This window comes from Sycon ciliatum, chromosome 4 (genome assembly GCF_964019385.1).
Source record: "Sycon ciliatum chromosome 4, ocSycCili1.1, whole genome shotgun sequence".
In the NCBI taxonomy this organism is placed as follows: domain Eukaryota; kingdom Metazoa; phylum Porifera; class Calcarea; order Leucosolenida; family Sycettidae; genus Sycon; species Sycon ciliatum.
This window is the reverse complement of record NC_088646.1, coordinates 29,210,636-29,229,074: the sequence shown is the minus strand read 5'-3', so window position 1 is coordinate 29,229,074 and position 18,439 is coordinate 29,210,636. Positions and strand designations below refer to the sequence as shown.

At 50.1% G+C, this 18,439-nt stretch overlaps 1 protein-coding gene across 1 annotated transcript; it reads right to left on the bottom strand.

Annotated features, from left to right (window-relative positions):
* Positions 1-1,366: 1,366 nt before the first annotated feature.
* On the bottom strand, positions 1,367-6,815 carry LOC135815507 (uncharacterized). Its single transcript, XM_065328815.1, has 2 exons — positions 2,861-6,815; positions 1,367-2,450 (listed from the first exon to the last, which is right to left on the bottom strand). The coding sequence occupies exons 1-2, from the start codon at positions 4,902-4,904 to the stop codon at positions 1,873-1,875; spliced, it is 2,622 nt and encodes an 873-aa protein (XP_065184887.1). The 5' UTR covers positions 4,905-6,815; the 3' UTR covers positions 1,367-1,872.
* Positions 6,816-18,439: the final 11,624 nt, after the last annotated feature.

Here is an 18,439-nt window from a genome sequence, read left to right as displayed (position 1 = left end):
TCTAGGCTGCGTTGTAGTGAGGCATTCGAGGCTGGACTCTACTACGTTCCATCATCTGCAGGTCTGTTTGTTTGTATACTTTATTTGAATTCGCAGTCTCGAGCGCGACTGACCTCGCTGGTGACTTGACGGCACTGGCTGATGTGGTGAGCCATGTCGACCGGTGCACCGGTGCAAATGGCGACCTGCAGAATCTCAGTGGCGCGCTTCGATGTGGCGTGAGCATCAGGAGCTGACGTGACGGGATTGGCCAGGCCGAGGCCCCCCACTTTGGCTGGAAGGGCGCCAACAGCTACAAAAAAATAGATCTTGCTCAATGTCAAGCACCTCGCGACCGAGCAAACTGGGGGCGAATACGTGCCGGATAGTGTCCCGCAGGGGGTATACAGTGTCTGCTCCAGGATTGTAGGACAGCCGGGTACACGTGTACCTGGCGCAACCATTTCAACCGGGTCGGAGCCGGGTACACTGGCGCTGTCTCACCAGCTGAGTCACATGCTTTAACTGGTTGGTTGGTTTATTTTAATTCGGACAATAAACGGGAACTAGGTCCAATGATATAAAGGCGAATGGATAAGCCGCATTTAGAAAAGAGAGGACAGGAATTGGAAAATTACGAAAGAAGAAGAAGTATCTGACACATACAAGCCATGTAGTCAATCCTTTCAAAGTTCGAAAGTGTAAAGTACCAACCGGGTCACAGGTGACCCGGTACTATATTTTCAACCGGGTCCAAGCGCCGCCCAACCGGGTGGATTACCCGGCTCACCCGGCGCTGGAGCAGACACTGGTTCGGTCTCGTTGCCTTCCAACACCCGCGGGAGGTAGGTCCACTCGCGCATGCACGAGAGGGATCTCGTGAACGCGGAGTGTGCTGACTGCGGGTACGTCTTTGCTGCCTTGGCAAGACAGTGGACACCATCAACCCAATCACTCTCTCTGCTACAGACAAAGGAAGAGACTCCCCCTGGATCACCAATGTAGCTACGCAGGAAGCGACCAGAGGTGGTAGTAGTATTCTTTTATTTTCCATCGGAAGCCTCAACAGTGATGAACACAACTCTGTTATCGGCCCTCTTAAAAGAGGGCGATAACAGATAGTAGTTACTTTACACGGTGGGAACACAATTTATTCATGCCAGTGACTGAGTGTAAATCTGCAAACAAAACAGAAACCTCTGTGTTCTGACAGGAAGTACATGCACTGACAAACGCAATTACTGTAGTGCCCTCTCTAAAAAGGCAGGGCATTTTCCTGTAGAAGCTGATTTCAGTGCTAGGCTTCTATGTATATCATGCATGGTATTCAATCGAGTATTTCCATGTGTGTCAACACTAAAACCAGGCCTATGGCAAGCACCGACAGTCCATCTTGAAAATCAGGCTTGTATTCAAATTGGGCATAAACCATCAAGTTACAACGCAGTACAACTGGATCTCTTCTCTTCAGCTCATGCGTGCAAGGAAAACAAGTCAGATATTGTCAAGTAGGTGTGTAATGATCAAGCCTTGATGCACCAGCTATAATAATGTCATCAGGCGGTGCATGCCAGTCTAACAGTTGAATAGAAATCTAGTAAATGGTTGCTTGGACGTACAAGCAGAAATAGCCACATAATAGATCTACTTTGATTGGAAATTTGCTACACATAAATTTGGCACTGTTTTCTCCAGGCATACAGGAGAAAGTGTGGGTGCAAGGAAAGCCGACACACAAAAAATGGAGAAGCCAATCACACGGATATCTCTATTCGCGAATCAACAGATGAAGAGATATAATTATATATCTGTGTCAGCTTGCTGCTCAACTTTCTCAAGGTCTCTGCGAAAATATCTGAGACACATTTAAAGCTATTTTTCTGGTTGAACTAGCTACAAATTGGCTTCATCAGCCTCGACAACTTGGGATGCAAATAGAGAGTTGGGTGACGCTATAGAGCTAGTTCTTTGAATAAACCTGTGGGTTCCGTTGCTCACCGGCAGACTGTCGGGCACATTGACGGTTGTTTTGGACACTCGTTTCTCCAGCGGCGCGCTCAGTACATCACTGCGCGTTCGGCTGAGGATCGAGGCGCGATGCAACGAGCGGCCTCGGTCGACAGAGCCGATCGACACCTGGGACATGCGGCCGGTGCGGCGATTGCGCGACGAGTCACGCCTGAAGACGCGCCGCTTGTAGAACAGCGACGAGTGGTAGATCTCGCGCGCCTTGGGCACGAAGATGATCAGGGCGGTGACGGTGACGGTGATCTGCACTCGCAGCGTGTAGAGCAGCTGCTCCTCGTCTGCATGGCCTGTTAGCAGTGCATACTCGAGGGTCTTTGCCAGTGAAACGACGGCTATGAACATGTAGATGGAAATGGTGAGTTCGCGGCTGTCGGTGAATTTGGCGGCAACGTTCCTGGTACGCTGGCACAGGTACGCACCCCAGAGCATCAAGCCAAGCTGAACTGTAGCAGAAAAACAGGAAGACGAGAAAAGCAATGCACATGCACACACACACACAAACACACCTAGTCAAAGATCCTAGATCTACTCACAGCAGTTGCTACGGGAAATGTGTGTGCGGGGGGGGGGGGGGGGGGGCAGAAGGGGCTTCTGAATATTGATTTTATTTATGTGAATCTGCCATGTATACATCTTGCCCAGGACAAAACAGCCAGGATATTGCCAGTTGTCTGTGGAATCGATAAGTTGCTGGCCTGCGTATATGCGTACGGGCTAACTGGCTGATGTGTGTGAAAAGATAGCACAACATTCAGCATGTGCACAGAACACAGCAGAAGCACTTGGTGACGGCAAACTCCCCCAGCCCATGGCATCGTCAAGTCACCACTCAGGCACTTTCCCCGCTGCTTACCTCCAAACGAAGCATAGCCGAAAGGCCCTTTGTTGCACTGGTAGTAGTTCAGATCACCAGGAACTTCCTTAAAGGACAACTCGGGTGGCATGGCTAACATCCACAGCACAAGGAACAGCACCGTCAGAACGAGAAGCAGCAGAAGGCGACGAGCGATTGCACGGCCGTCCAGGTTCTGTCCACGCACAAGAGTCTTCTTGAGAAATTTCGGCGAGATGAGCTGCTGAATGCGCCAGATCTTGATGAATATGGAGCCGTAGAGCAGCGAGAAGCCCGCCGTCTCCAGCACAACGTCCAGCTTGCAGCGGAGCTTTTGTATGCTCACCGAGACGTACGGCCGCTTGATGCCTGGACCGAACATTAGCATGGCACCGACCAGCGCTGTGACCAGGAATGGCCAGCTGGCCGCCTTGATGACCTTGCGCTTGCGACAGACGATGATGACGACCGCAAAGACAATCGCCATGACGACGCCGGCGAGGTTGAGAACGGACATGGAGATGACCATGGCCTGGTTGTTCTCGTACAGGCAGCGGCTGCTGTCGTTGCAGGTCTGGCAGGACTGGTGGCACTGCTTGCACGAGAACGCTCGCGTGATGGTGGCGGCAAGACAGTCCAGGGCGTCGATGCCGGTCTCATTGCACCTGCCCTCGGCTAGGCTCAGGACAAACGCGTCGATATCCGACCCACTGTACCCGTTCACGTACGGTTGTGCCGAGCCCGAGGCATCGTAGTAGTAGTTGTCTTTGCAGCGACATCTGTACGAGCCGCTTGTGAAGCCACCACCACTGACGAATACACAGTCAGTGCTAGATGGGCATAGGTGAGTGTTGGTAAGGTCATCAGAGAACACCTGGCCATGGGTGTTCTTTTCCAGGCACTGGTTGATGTCCACCTTGCCGAGTTCAATATCCACGCCGGTCACACCCATGAACTGAACGTCACTTGTCGTTGCTGTAGAATTTAACTCACTTCCAGTACCCTGCGACACCACTGCTGTGCTGTGTGATGATGGCGTGGTTGGTATCACGATGGGCATCATGAACGAAATCATCCACACAAAGCTGATTTTGCAATCAAAGTATGGCCGCGTCCAGTAGCCGTGCTCGTACGTAACACGGGTGTCCCATACACTGTCTTCACCCACTGCTGGTGACCAGCCCAGGGAGGCTGGCAAACGGCGGTACCTGAACTCCTCACTTCGATTATCAGCTATGGCTTTGTTGAATCTGTTTCTTGGCCCGTAGAACCATTCTGGCTCATTGCCGATGTACTCGTCGATGATGACTTGGCTGAACTCATCCAAACTACTTTTACCATACTTGTCTGCCAGTGAGGAATTCTTCTTCACCTGCGCATACGTAACGTTACGACTCGCATATACACAAGTGAGGTTGCAGGACAAGGACATTATGGGTGCACCGAAGCAGCCGCCGGTTGCAAAGATGTTCGTATCAGACAGCGTAGACGTCCGCAAGCGCTCGAACACGACTAGCTGGTCGGCGTATACACTAGGATCACTGCTACCACCAACAGTAGTACGTCCACATGTGCCTGGTTCAACCTTGCTGCATGCACCAGCTGGGTTGGCTTGCCGAGCCCAAAGGTTGGACAGAAATATGGAATTGGCCACCGCCTGTTTGCCTGCCTGCTTCTGGTACCGGTATACTGCGTAGCTAATGTTCAAAGGCGGAGCTGGAGTGCATTTTTTACTGTCTCCGTCCTGATTCAGCCGCAACGCCTCGGTGATGTTCTTCAATACGAGCTGAGAGCGTTTCAGCCGATTGCGTAACGTGGTAACATTCACGATTGCAGCTGCGACATCCTCGGATAATGAGGACACCGGTGCAGCCGATGCGTTACCGGCATCACTAGATGTTGTCACCGGGACTCCATTGTCCGTCGTGTCGGTTTGATTCGTGAGGTCCTGACCAGCGGCAACGCACACAAGGCGCAGGTCGTACAAGCAAGTCGAACAGCACAGCAGCAATGCTACGGAGTAGCAGACAAATGCAGGACGATGAACTGGATGTACATCACGCATTGCGATGACCTTTCTGCCCTCATCTCCTTCGCCAATCAAAACTAGAAATCGAACATATAGTCATTAATTCTGCACCGCTCCCTATTTTTATTCTTCACAGCGCGTGGCGCGGAGTGCAGATACATGAAATCAGGAGACACCCGCCAGCACAGCTAGGACGGTCACTGCGGGAGTCGACGGGCCGAGATGGACGGCAACGATGCGTTCCGTATTTCAGGATTCTGGGAGCGACACGGACGCGTCGTCGATCCAATGCTAATACTTAGTACTGATTTGTCAACAATCCTGTCATGTCGGGCACGTGCTTCGAGCTAGGCAGTATCAATCACGAGAGTCGCTCGGCCAGCTGCCACCGCTTGCTAGAGAGTGTACCAATGATCCGGAGTCTGTTGTAGCAGATGGATGTACGCACTTCGCTGACACTGAGTCTGTGACACTGACAGTCAGTAGGTCGAGCGCACCCCAGTTCAGTTCGAATCACGACCAGAGTCGGAGTGATTCTGTGCGAGCAGAGGTCATCACAGTCCGCCAGTCATCGGTTCCACATCTGACGTCGAATCGTGTCGGCAGTGACGTTCAATTCGTGGTCTCTGGCACTGTGTCCTCTCTCATTCCAGTCCCCCCCCAGGAGCTTGGTGGGTGACAGCTAGGCTGAAGTCTGAACTGACTGAAGATAGGTCCGCTGCCCGGCAAGTCAGACTCAATAAACTAAAAAAAGGCAGCGAAAGTGGGGTTTGCATCAGAGTTCCCAACCTGGAAGCTTATGAGCGGTTCTGTGGTGACACCGAGTCAGCCGGGAAGTGGTAGAGAGCGGCCAGGCAGTATACCCACCTTGCTGTCAGAACTGAAGTCAGTGAAAGATTACTTCGCCGTTCAGTACAACTAAAATAATCGTCTGTAATCTAGTCACAGCGCAGCAAAGCGACGAGTTCGTTTTCCTGCTCGGCGGAGAAAGACGCAAGTACTAAGTGAGACCAACAGTTCGGTCGTTTCGACTCCGTCGACGTTCCCTGCAGCAGACGTGATTATGTAACGTAATCGCTTATCACAATCAGTTCCCGATGGGCATTATCCGGATTGATACATAATTGCGTGCTCTACACTCATTTTGGTCACACACACAAGTGACAGAGACACCTCTCCGAGACTCGAAAGACAGTCAAAGTCAGTTTTGGTGTATTTCAGCCAGAGGGGGAGACTGGGCCGTCCGTCTGTACTCCTATCACTCGCTCACTCAGCGTGTGACATTGGGGTCGCGAAGGGATCTTGTACGCCAGCTCAATGCGATGGCAAGCATAGCAGGGTCGAACTGCGTTCCTGCCGTCACTCCAGTCTCCAATACCTGATTGTTGGTAACGCGTATCGGATGGTCACTAGACGATCATCGGCCGAACAGATCATGTCACACTGAAGAAGTTTGAGCCTGTGCAGCTGGGTGTCGATGCGAACGACGAGGTTGATACCGAAGACGCACACGTCAGCTGTCCGAAGAGAGAAGAGGATTCTAGTATGAGGTGCGCTAGGCCATAGCCTAGGTATCACCCGTGTACTAGTACGCAGCTTGCCTGGTCACACCTTCACACAAGGAACGCCAAGAAGTAACAAAAAGTTAGTTAGTTAGCTACAAACTGCTGCAAGGTGGTATCGCTCTTGTCACCTTGTCGTGGTGCTAGGTTCTCGCCTGAAGGCAGTGCTACGGAAGAGGTACTCTCTTTCTCTCTCTCTCTCCCGTGTTTGCTATCACGCCGCGGAGCTGCAGGAGTAGACCTGGTGGTCCAGCTAGAGTAGGAGAAAGCGAGTTACAGAGGTACCACTGAGCACGCGAGCGACACTCCCAACAGCTTTGGGTCAGCTAAAAGAGGAATGTCACAAAACACGGTACTAACATGACATTCCCAATCAACGGTACAATGCACGCCGAGCGGCTCTAGATCTCCACTGCGTAGAAATGGAATGTTCTTACTACGGTGAAAACGTGCAGTTTTAGCTGATCAGCAGGTAGATCTACGGACCCTACAACACAAGCATAAGAATTAAGTTGTCCGCAACACGAGTGGAATGCACGCATGGAACTACATGTAGCATTGTATCGTTCTACCCGAACAATTAAAGCTTGAAGTTGTTCTCAGTTCCTCGTCCTGCTTGATCAGATCATCGCCCTGCTGCTTGCAATGGCTGCTGCCAAGTCAACTCCAGCCCAGGTGAACGATGTGTCTGTGTGTGATTGCAGAACTGCAAAGGCTAGAAATCATTCACATGTGCGGTGGTGGAGTGGATGTGGACTACCGAGCGTCGTAGTTCAACAGTTCCTGAGCCGTTTTCTTAGGCACAGAACAGGGCCATGCCACTGCTGCATACACACGTACATAACAATTGTCATGTTGTAACCATTGCTACTCGGTAGTTGTCGTAAGAAGAAGAGAAGGTCTTGTGCCCCTTTCCTGCGCCACTGGCAGGAATGTGAAGTTTGCCACGACCGGGCCCGGTGTTGGGGCCAGCTAGAGGAGCGTTTGTACAGAGGATGCTTCACATGCGCACGCCACAGGCACAGGCAGACGGGCATTGGTCTTTGTCAACAGAACAATCGCCGTTTCCTGTCCTCGTCACAGTTACAAATCATGTAGATCAACTCGCGGAGGTAGACATGTCGACAAGGGAATGCACACTCCATTGTGTTAGTCCGTGTCCATGGTGTCGTGATGCCGTGCAAGTATTACTATTAGTACTATTACCAAGAGTTTATGGACTCTTGCTATTAGTACTAGTATAGCATGGTATAGGGGCAGCCGTCAATCGTGAAGACTACGTATCGGAGACGGGGATGGAGACTGGGCAGCTCACTGCATGCTGCTTGTTGCCCTCGCGACTTCTGACCCCATGGCCCGATCTGGGTTGTGGACACGTAGGTCTACAATGTAAAAATTGTAAATCTATGTCTGATCTCATTGCTGTCATTCTTCACCATGGCGGGTTTCCTCGGAACCAGACGCTCGCAACAGGCGCTGATCTATCTAGACATTTCGGAAAGTAATAGTTAGGGCGAGAAGTTTGTTGGCCTTCATTATCCCATCCCAAGGGGAGGTGTTACAAACAAGTACCGCATGTGTTTGCACTTGACCCATGTTTCTATTATTTGGGCGTGGGCTTGTGGTGGCGTAGATCGTCCAGTGCTCTCGAAGCAACTTGTTGTGGATTCGAAACCAGCGCGATCAGAGACACCCACGCGGCCACGGCCTACACGACTGTAGATCTACATGCATTGTATAAAGGCCTGTTGAGTGTTGTTTGTTCACAAAACTAATGATGTGACAAATCACCTGATAAACGACTTGACACCTTTGCTAGGGTCAGTTACTGTTTGCAAGCTTGAAGAAACAAGCAGGAAAGAGAAACCACTTTGTACGAGGCAAGGCGAGGCGATGACCAACAGACGATAGAGCAATGCTCTGGTCTCCGTGTGGATTTTTCAAGGGCAGTTACAATGACTTATGTAGGTCCATCACTCATCGATATGATAGCGCCATGGTTGAGGCCGTGAAGCGCCAAAATATCGGACACTTCGTACACGTACAGTCATGGTACACTAGTACTAGTATTATTTATAACCTTGTTTCATGCTGTCAATCTGTAACAATAATAATTATGTACAGTCATGTACATGTACTAGCATTTTTTGTTTTGTTTTGTTGTTGACTAGACTAGACTGTGCTGTTATTCTATTTTCGCTGTTGCTTTGTAATGAAGTCATTTCTCTCGTATGGTTTCTGGTTGCCATTTTGTGTTGGTGGGAGGTTTGTTGAAGTTTTACTTGGATCCTTTTGAAATTTGTACAATTACGCCGCTTTACGCGACCTCATTGAGCCGATGCTAGGGATTGAGTTCATTTTTGCCTCCTGGCCCGTCCTGGTCCTGGGTGCAATGCTTGAGTTCCCTTGGTCGGGTTTCTTTTCTTCTTCCTTTTTCTCTTCTTCTTTCAAATCCAGCATCATGTTTCTGGTGTCCTTTTCTTTCTTTGCATCATCATATTATTTTTATGTGGTCAATAAAAACACGCTTCCAAGTATGACTGGTTGTGGGGCGTCTTTCCAACACCTATCACATCTCTGAATCATCATACATGTACATATACATGTAATAATGTTTACGTCTAGAAGTAACGCTTTGTTCATTATGATAATAATAATTATAGCCTAGCTGCAACCTCACTCTCCTCAGTATCACAGGATGTACTGGATGCTGCTGCCTGGCGCCGCATGTGTTTGGCGTTCAAAGGAGCCTCAACACGCCTTTGCGAAGCAATGGCTGATTGCGCCCGCTTGCTTGCGACCCGTGTCATACCATCGGAGGGCCTCATTCCATTTCTTGCTGGTCGGCTAATTGCACTGGACAAGAAGCCTGGGGTCCGCCCAATCGGGGTTGGCGAGGTGCTGAGGCGCATTGTTGCTAAGGCGGTACTTCGTGTCGCAGCCCCGGATATTGAGAAAGCCTGCGGATTTATCCAGAAGTGTGCGGGCCAACCAGCTGGAATAGAGCGGCCGTGCATGCGGTGCAGCAGATTTACAATGACGAGGAGACAGATGGAGTGCTGTTGGTGGATGCTCGCAATGCATTTAACAGCTTGAACAGAGAAGCGGCGCTACACAATGTCCAGCGGCTATGTCCTGCCCTCTCCAGCGTCATCATGAACTCCTATCAAACGGCTGCACGTTTATTTGTTGCAGGTGGAGGGGAAGTCAAGTCGAGTGAGGGAACCACTCAGGGCGACCCCCTCTCCATGGCCTTTTACGCAGTTGCCACCATACCGATCATCACTCGTCTCCAGGAGCAGCACACATCAGTCCGGCAGAGCTGGTATGCGGATGATTCCAGCGGAGCAGGTAGGCTGAGACAGATCCGGTTGTGGTGGGATGAGCTGCAGGCAATTGGACGGCGATACGGATACTTCACGAACTCCGAAAAGACCCAGCTCCTTGTCAAGCCGGAGCTGGAGCAGGAAGCACGCCAAGTGTTTGCCGGGACAGGGATCCGGATTGTCACGGGGAGCTTGCGTTATCTCGGCTCCGAGATTGGATCGGAGGGGGAGAGGCGGTCGCGGAAAGTGTGCAGCAACGGGTGGCGAAGTGGAAGGAAGAGCTGAAGAAGCTTACAGAGATTGCAAAAACGGAGCCACATGCTGCCTATGCTGCAATATCTCATGGTTTACGTGGTAGGTGGACCTACCTATTGCGTACAGTACCTTTCCCTGCACAATGCCTTACCGACCTTGACAAGGTGATCACGGAGGAGCTTCTACCTGCTCTAGCGGGCCGTGATTCCTTCCTACCAGAGGAATTGAACCTTCTCCGCCTGCCCTGTCGACTGGGGGGGATGGCCCTGCCGTGTTTTCAGCAAATGGGTACGGCAGAGCTGTAACGGCCCTTCAGGTGGAGGAGATTGTACACCAGAATGATCAATACACCCATAACTCCACGGAGGATGTTCGCCAGGCAGCCCTAAGCGAGAAGACACGGCTAGCGCATGACCGTCGTCAGAGGGAGCAGAATGATTTCGTCACGATCAAGAGCAGTGCGTCCCCTGCCCTGGCTCGTCGGCTGGAGAGTTTATCCACGAAAGGCGTGTCGAGTTGGCTCGGGGTATTGCCTCTGGCAGACCATGGTCACCATCTGTCCAAGGGAGACTTCCGCGACGCTCTAGCTCTCCGCTATGGTTGGTCTCTCTTGGACACACCAGCGAGCTGTGTGTGTGGGGAGCCGTTCGACGCCACGCATGCGATGATTTGCCCCCGCGGAGGTTTCCCGACAATTCGCCACAATGAAGTAAGAGATATCGTGGCGGATCTTCTGACGGAGGTATGCTCAGATGTGGCAGTCGAGCCTGTACTTGCTCCGATCACAGGCGAGGTGTTTTTATCGGCATCAACAAACACCGCGAACGACGCCCGAGCTGATGTCCGAGCTCGTGGGTTCTGGACCCGGGCTCAGAATGCGTTCTTCGATGTCCGGGTCTTCCACCCGGATGCAGCATCATACAAGAGCAAGCCCGTCAGTGATCTTCTGAAGCAACATGAGCGCCGCAAGAAGAGTGAGTATGCCGAGCGTATCAACAATGTCGACCGTGGTTCATTTACCCCTCTAGTCTTTACCACGGCGGGTTGTTGTGCTCCGGAGTGTACTGCATTCATTAAGCGGTTGTGTGCATTGCTGGCAACTGCCGATCGACCGTATGCCCAGCTAATGGCCTATGTGCGGTGTCGCTTGTCCTTCGCTTTGCTCAGGGCAGCCATAATGTGCATTCGCGGTGCACGTTCGGCCTACCATCGTCCAGTTAATGCGATGAGGGAGTTGGCCATTGTGGAGAGCGGCTTCTAAGCATGTGATTGAGTGGTCTCTGCATGTTGATCGGGTAGCGGAGTTCCATCACTGACACAGTGTGCGGGTATTGCATTATGAATTGGTTGAGTAGATAGTTCCGGAATTAATTCCGTGTTCGATATTGTTTATTTTTTACATATTTTTATTTTATTTTATTCGTGTTCGATATTGAATTTTAATTTTAATTTATTTATTGCTTTACAAATATTGTTTTTAGTCCATTTCACATTTTTCATTCGTGTTGGGTTTAACTACTCACTGTACTGATACATGGTGATGATTGTGCTTTGCTTTGCCCGTAAAAGAGGCCTTCACCACAACAGGATGTACATGTACATGTACATGTATGTCATGTTCGTACACGGTTCATGAATAGACTTGCCGCATTCCAAAGCACATGGTGTATTTTCCGTGTCTGATCGATGAAGTAAAGCTGGTTTTGTACTCAAAGAACTCTTGGTACAGAAGTTACTAGTATGTAGTACATGGTTGGTTGGTTGGTATATTTTATTTTACTTCGCCAGAATGAACAGGCATTGCTGCCTTCTTTGCTGGACAAGTGGATTATCCAAGCTCTCACAAAAAGACGAAGAAAGGAAAGAAATATTACATGAGAGTGTGAAGCATGCGATCTTATAAAATATATAAAAAATCCATGAGAGTGTGACGCATGCATGATGAGAGAGGAGAGATAGATTCGAGATAGAGATAGATAGAGAGAGAGAGAGAGAGAGAGAGAGAGAGAGACTGCTTTATTGCCTGGACAAGTGAACTGTCCAAGCTCTTACAAAAATGACCAACAACAACAGCAACGGCAACAACAACAGCGACAACAACAACAGACCAACAACAACAGCAACGGAAACACCACAGCAGCAGCAACAACAAGAGAGAGAGAGAGAGAGAGAGAGAGAGAGAGAGAGAGAGAGAGAGAGGGAGAGAGACAGGGAGAGAGAGAGAGAGAGAGAGAGAGAGAGAGAGAGAGAGAGAGAGAGAGAGAGAGAGAGAGAGAGAGAGAGAGAGAGAGGAGAGAGACGGCTTTACTACCTGGACAGGGAATTGTACAAGCTGTCACAAAATGACCAACAGCAACAGCAACAACAACGACAGCAGCAGCAGCAACAACAACAACAACAACAACAACAACAACAACAACAACAACAACAACAACAACAACAATAACAACAACAGAGAGAGGTAGATAGATAGAGGGAGAGAGAGAGAGAGAGAGAGAGAGAGAGAGAGAGAGAGAGAGAGAGAGAGAGAGAAGAGAGAAAGAGTGTGTGTGTGTGTGTCAGAGACACAGAGAGAGAGGGGGGGGGGAGGAGGAGAGATATGCGGATTGTTAAAATGGATTTCGACATGAAGGTACTTGTAGGTACACAGAATGGTAATATGGGTAAAGGCTGGGCAAGTCGAGAGCCGTGGCTAGAGCTTTAAATGTCTGCCAATCACCTTCCGTACGGACTGCAACTGGGAGAGCATTCCACAGAATGCTGCTAACAAACTGAATTGAACGACGTCCAGCAGGACCAGGGAGGAACGGAACTCTCAGCAGGCTTGACACTTGACCCCGTGTCGTCCTCAGCTGAGGTGTGGCAGGGTCGTTGATCGGCACGAACAGATTCTTTAACAGGGGACTTGTCTTGTCATTTAAACATTTGAAAACGAAGATGGCAAGCTTCTGGAAGAGAAGCTGTGGCAAGCTTGGCACACCCAGTAGCGCGAGAAGGGGGGCAGTGCCAGTCGGGACCAGAGTCCTTTGCTGCAGGGTCGCTCTGACACCGGATTTTGACAGGCGGTGGAGTTTATCCAGGAGCTGCTTGGAAAGACTGGAGAAGAAACAGTTGGATCCATAGGACAGATGAGCCTGTATCATGCTGACATACCAGACTTGGCGTGCTCTTAGGCTCAGGGACCTGCCGTGTCGCCATAGCTGTCCAATTACTGGCCCGATCTTGCGTGGTACATGGCTGATATGTGGCTGCCAGGAGAGGTCATTGTCGATAACAACACCCAGGTATTTCGCAGATGTTGTTGCTTCCAGGGGTTGTCCTCGACAACGTACATGTTCTTGAACATCAGCACCGCCTCTTGGCTTTACAAACAGAACTTGGGTTTTCTGGGCATTCAGAAGTAGGCCGATGTCATCTAGCCACTTGGCGAGGTTGGTCACTGCAGACGACAGAGACTCGCAGACTTGCTTGGGACACGCGTTGGAGCAATCGAGAGCGATGTCATCAGCGAATTCCTGATCTGCCACATCCGGAGGCATCGTTGACTTGGCGTCAGCAGTGTAAATTACAAACAGGAGTGGGCCTAAGACACTGCCCTGCGGAACACCGCGAGAGCAAGGAACAGTCCCTGACAACTGATCCTGCAATTTGATCTGCTGTGTCCGGCCAGACAGGTAACTGCAGAACCAGTTGAGTGCAGTTCCCGAGATGCCTAGCTTAAACAGTTCGGTAACGAGTCGCTCATGCCTGACGCGGTCAAAGGCCTTTGACATGTCGACAAACACGATGCCGGTATACTTGCGCTCTGCCCGTGCCATTTGCCATCGATCAACAGCATACGTTAAGGCATCTTCTGTGGAGTGAAGCTTTCGGTAGGCGAACTGAGTAGGCGGAAGAAGTTGCTTGGAGTCCAAGTACTACGTGATCTGATTTTTTACAAATGCTTCTGTGATGCGGGAGATAACTGGGAGCAGTGACACAGGGCGGTAGTTCTTTGGCAAAGTTGGGTCTCCACTCTTGAAGAGCGGACTGACGTGGGACAACTTGAAGGACAGGGGGAACTCACCGGAGGACAGGGATATATTAATGATGCGTGTAAGTGTGGGGGCAATGGTTAGATAACACTTTTGCAGGATGATGCTTGGAACTTGGTCACTGCCTGTTGCCTTGAAAGGGTTGACAGATTTCAAACTGCTTGCCACATCCTCGACTGTCACTACACTGTCGGTAAATGCCCCTTCCGCCATTGGACCAGAACAGAGCTGAGGAGGACGCTGGGGATCATGGACAACGTCACCAAACAGCTTGCTAAGATCCGATATGGGTACTTGAGCAGTGTGCGATTGTTTCTTCCGGCCAACCACAGTATTGATGACTGACCAAAGTTTACGTTGGTCAGAAGTCTGGCACTGCTGGATGAAATACGTGTTCTTCAGGCTCCTGTCCAGCTTCCTGGCCTTGGCACGAGCAGTGCGGTGTTGACTGCGGAGATCATCATTGCAGCGGTTCTTCATGAGCAGTCGATGGAGTCTGTCTCGCTCCCGTACGCAGGCCACAAGTTCATCTGTTACCCACGGGCAGGGACGTCTATCCCGATTTCGCCTCATCCGCACGGGTGCATGCTTATCCAATACATGTAGTTGGATTCTTCTAGATATCGTCGGCATAAGGATTGACGGCTGGACTTCTGTACCAGAGTATAATATCGATACAATCATGTATCTACACCATAGCTCAGTGGTTAGAGCATCGCTAGCTACAAGCGAGGGTCCCTGGTTCGAGTCCTGGTGGTGACAGTCAATCTTTTCTTCAGACTTTTTCCGTTTGTGTCTTTCCCTCAAACTAGTCAAGAATCATGTATTGATGGCTTAAGTCACGCGGCCTAATTTTAAATGCCTCCAAAAGCCAGGTAGTGACTATCTCACCGCAACAAGTTACATGCCTGGCCTGAGGTCTCTATCGTGTGCTGCGATACCTCTCTACCGATAGTGAAGTCTGCGCGGTATCTTGGTGTCTTTCTTGACAACCGCCTGAGTTGGGATGTACACGTCAGCGCCATAGTGACCAAAGCTGCGAGGAAGATTGGCGCCTTGTGGCGAGCCCGTCGATGCCTCTCCCGCAGCTCGCGCAAGATATGTAAAGGCTATTGTCATGCCGGATATGATATAATTATGGTGCCTGCTGCTTCTCTGCAGCCCTCCGCGTGACCCAACTTCAGCGTCTGCAAGCCATGCAAAACCGGGCGATCCGATGCATTGATGGCAGCCCGCCATGTTCCGCGATGCAGCCCCTTCTGGCTGCCAACTCGATTTACCGCGTCACTGAACTTTTTAAACAAAAGCTCCTGATCTTCATCTGGCGGTGTCTAAATGACTCCACTAGCCTTGCTCTAGCCCAGCTTCTCAAGCCAGCAGCATGCAGCGGCAAAAGTACGCGCCATCAGCATGCCAATGGTCCGCTCAGCCAGCCAGCTCGCAGTCGGTGTGGCCAAACGAGATTCGCCACCGCAGGAGCATTGCTGTGGAACAGTTTGCCTAGAGAGGTGCGCACTGTATCCAGATTGCAAGATTTTAAGCTAGCCTGCCTTCCTTATGTATGCCTGAAATAGGTTGTGTTTCGTCAGGTTTTGACATGTTCCTTTTCTTCTCAGTATTCTCGCTCGCATAGTACTCCACTTCTATGATAATATTGCCTATGCTGTTGCTCATTAGGATGTTGGCAAATTCTATCCTTCGCTTTCATATAACTGGGCCAGGAACCCGTTTGAACTTGCGAAGTAAAATAAAATCAATCAATCAATCATGTGATTATCGGATTATTTGTTCCCTGCATTCAATGTCATGGATTATGGTCATGGGTTGTACATGTACCGGTAGTAGGAAGCGCAGCAGCCAGGCGGCTGCAGCCTCTGCCGCATGTGTTGAGGACTTCATGTCTTCATGTCTTTGACGAACGGCTATATTCGTAACTCCGAGTTTCACGACACGTCAAAAGAATGAAATTGACCCACATGCGGTTCAATGTGTGTCAATGTAAGTCGTAACTAAGGTCGTTGGCAAAGCGCATAAACGAAGATAGCACAAAGTGATAAGACATGGAATGGCTTCTCGCACAGTTGCTAGATCATACAGCGGTCAAAAGTCACACTGCTAGTGCAGGAAATAATAATCTTATTGAGTTGTGTTATGCACATTCAGTGTACGAGTAGTAGCGTACTGGTCACCTGGTCACATGGTCACGCACCTGCCACATGACTGTACACTTACATGCCGAACTGTCGTCATTTTACGACTCCCTGGACACACGGCACGGCCATCAGTACATCAGGCCGTCATCCGTACAGCTATCTCGGTACGACGGTAGATCACGGCACTGTCCTGAGTCTGAGACAATCAGTTCCGGGATCTAAACAGGAGCCACGGGGGCCATGTCAAGCCCAGTCTGCGGTGAGTCGACTCACTCCCCGCTGACACTGCAACAGTGCAAGACAACACCACAGACACAGCTCAGAATCGTGACAGATGGTTTGGGTATGTACTAGGGAGCTCAGGCTTTGCCCATCGCATGGCACGAGTCCAAAAGAGGCCCTTCTTCGTTGACAGCTCGACAGTACAGAATGATATTCTTAGCCCATTTCCCGGGAAGCACTCATGCTCCCAAGCGTGTTTTGTTTACCTTTCGTCGCATTGAAAGGCAGGTCAGTTGGGTGGGACCTCACACTGGGAATGCAATGTACCGGTATTACCAAGAGTACATCAGCTGGGAGCTTACTTACTCTTGTATTAGTCCCGGAACAGAGCACACACCACACTTTCTACTATCAACAGTACAAAAGAGATAGATAGATAGATAGATGCTTGCATCATTGAGTATTTCGCTCCTCGATTTCGATCTTGTAGAGCACTCTCAATAGGACGCACTTGCGCTGGTTAGCTTTATGCTTTGCCCGCTGCTTCTAGCAGTTTGAGCACTCTCAGCGCTAGTACATCGAGCTGTCCTAATGTGACTTTGTCTGTGGTTCTCGTAGCCATGGCTGACAGTTCAATCCTATTTTAAGCTCGGAGTTGCACTGATGAGGCCTCAGAGAGAGAGAGAGAGAGCTAGAGAGCCGTCTAGTCTGTCGTTCCTAGCATGCATCGATACCGCACACCATGACCTGTCTGTCACTGTGTCAGTCACGGAGGCGTCCAATTCAAGGCGCAATAATGAGAAGAATATGTGACATGTGCATCCAGCTTATCAGGTCTTGAAGATTCCTCCATGTGGGATGTGCCTGATCTGTATGGCTGAATGTAGGCTTTGTAGCTAGCTTGGTGAGATCATCTCAGATGAGCTGAGGCATCTTGTGGCGCGCAATAGCTCGAGGCTAAGTTACAGTCATGAACATCTTGAACAGCTACCTTTCTTATCTGCAAGTGTCACCATGTCCTCGATTTGATTCTCTGCCCTGCCAAGGCCTAGCCCTGGACAAGCCTCAGACCAGACTCGTAACCAAGGGGGTTAGGTACTGAGTACATGATTGTACAGTAAAACCTGTCAAGGCGACCACTCTGATAAAGCGACCAACTGTCCCAAAAGACTACTGCAACCAGGAGTAGGATCAAGAGATGCTACATGTTCTTCCAGTCAAATCATACAAATGACCCTGGATAAGGAGACCACCTGTACATGAGGAATGCACTTTGAATGTCCCTTGAACCGCGGGTCGTCTTAGATAGGTTTCACTGGACATGTAATACAAGCCTCAGTAGTGGATGCAGCGCAGCATGATAGCTTACGTCCTTCTCTCAGCATGATAGCTTACATCCTTCCCTCAGCTGACCAGCTGAGGGAAGGATGCCATGGGCAGAAGTTGGAAAAAGAAAAAGGAACAAGAAGAGGATAGAAACAATAAGATGGCCGGACATTGAGGACCGAGTGAACCCAGAAGAACGCAGACAAGTCTACGAACCAGGTGATTGGAGATCCGGGGGGGGGGGGTTACACAAGACTGGCATCCAACAATGAACAGAAATATCATGACAACTGACAAGGGACTCCCTAGTATAATAATAATAATAATAACAATAATAATAATAATAATGAACGGCCTCTGCTGGGATGACGACTACACCATAGCTCAGTGGTTAGAGCATCGCTGGCTACAAGCGAGGGTCCCTGGTTCGAGTCCTGGTGGTGACAGTCAATTTTTTCTTCAGACTTTTCCCGTTTGTCTCTTTCCCTCAAACCAGTTAATATTTTATGACTTGGGGCACCCCGCGTGCTAGTTTGTACGTGAAGTGTGTGGGTTACAGTGAGGGCTGCGTCCCACCCGCCTGTGTGGATTCACAGGAAGTGTGAGTTACGAAGTCTGAAGAAAATGTTGAACGGCCTCTGCTGGGATGACGACTACACCATAGCTCAGTGGTTAGAGCATCGCTGGCTACAA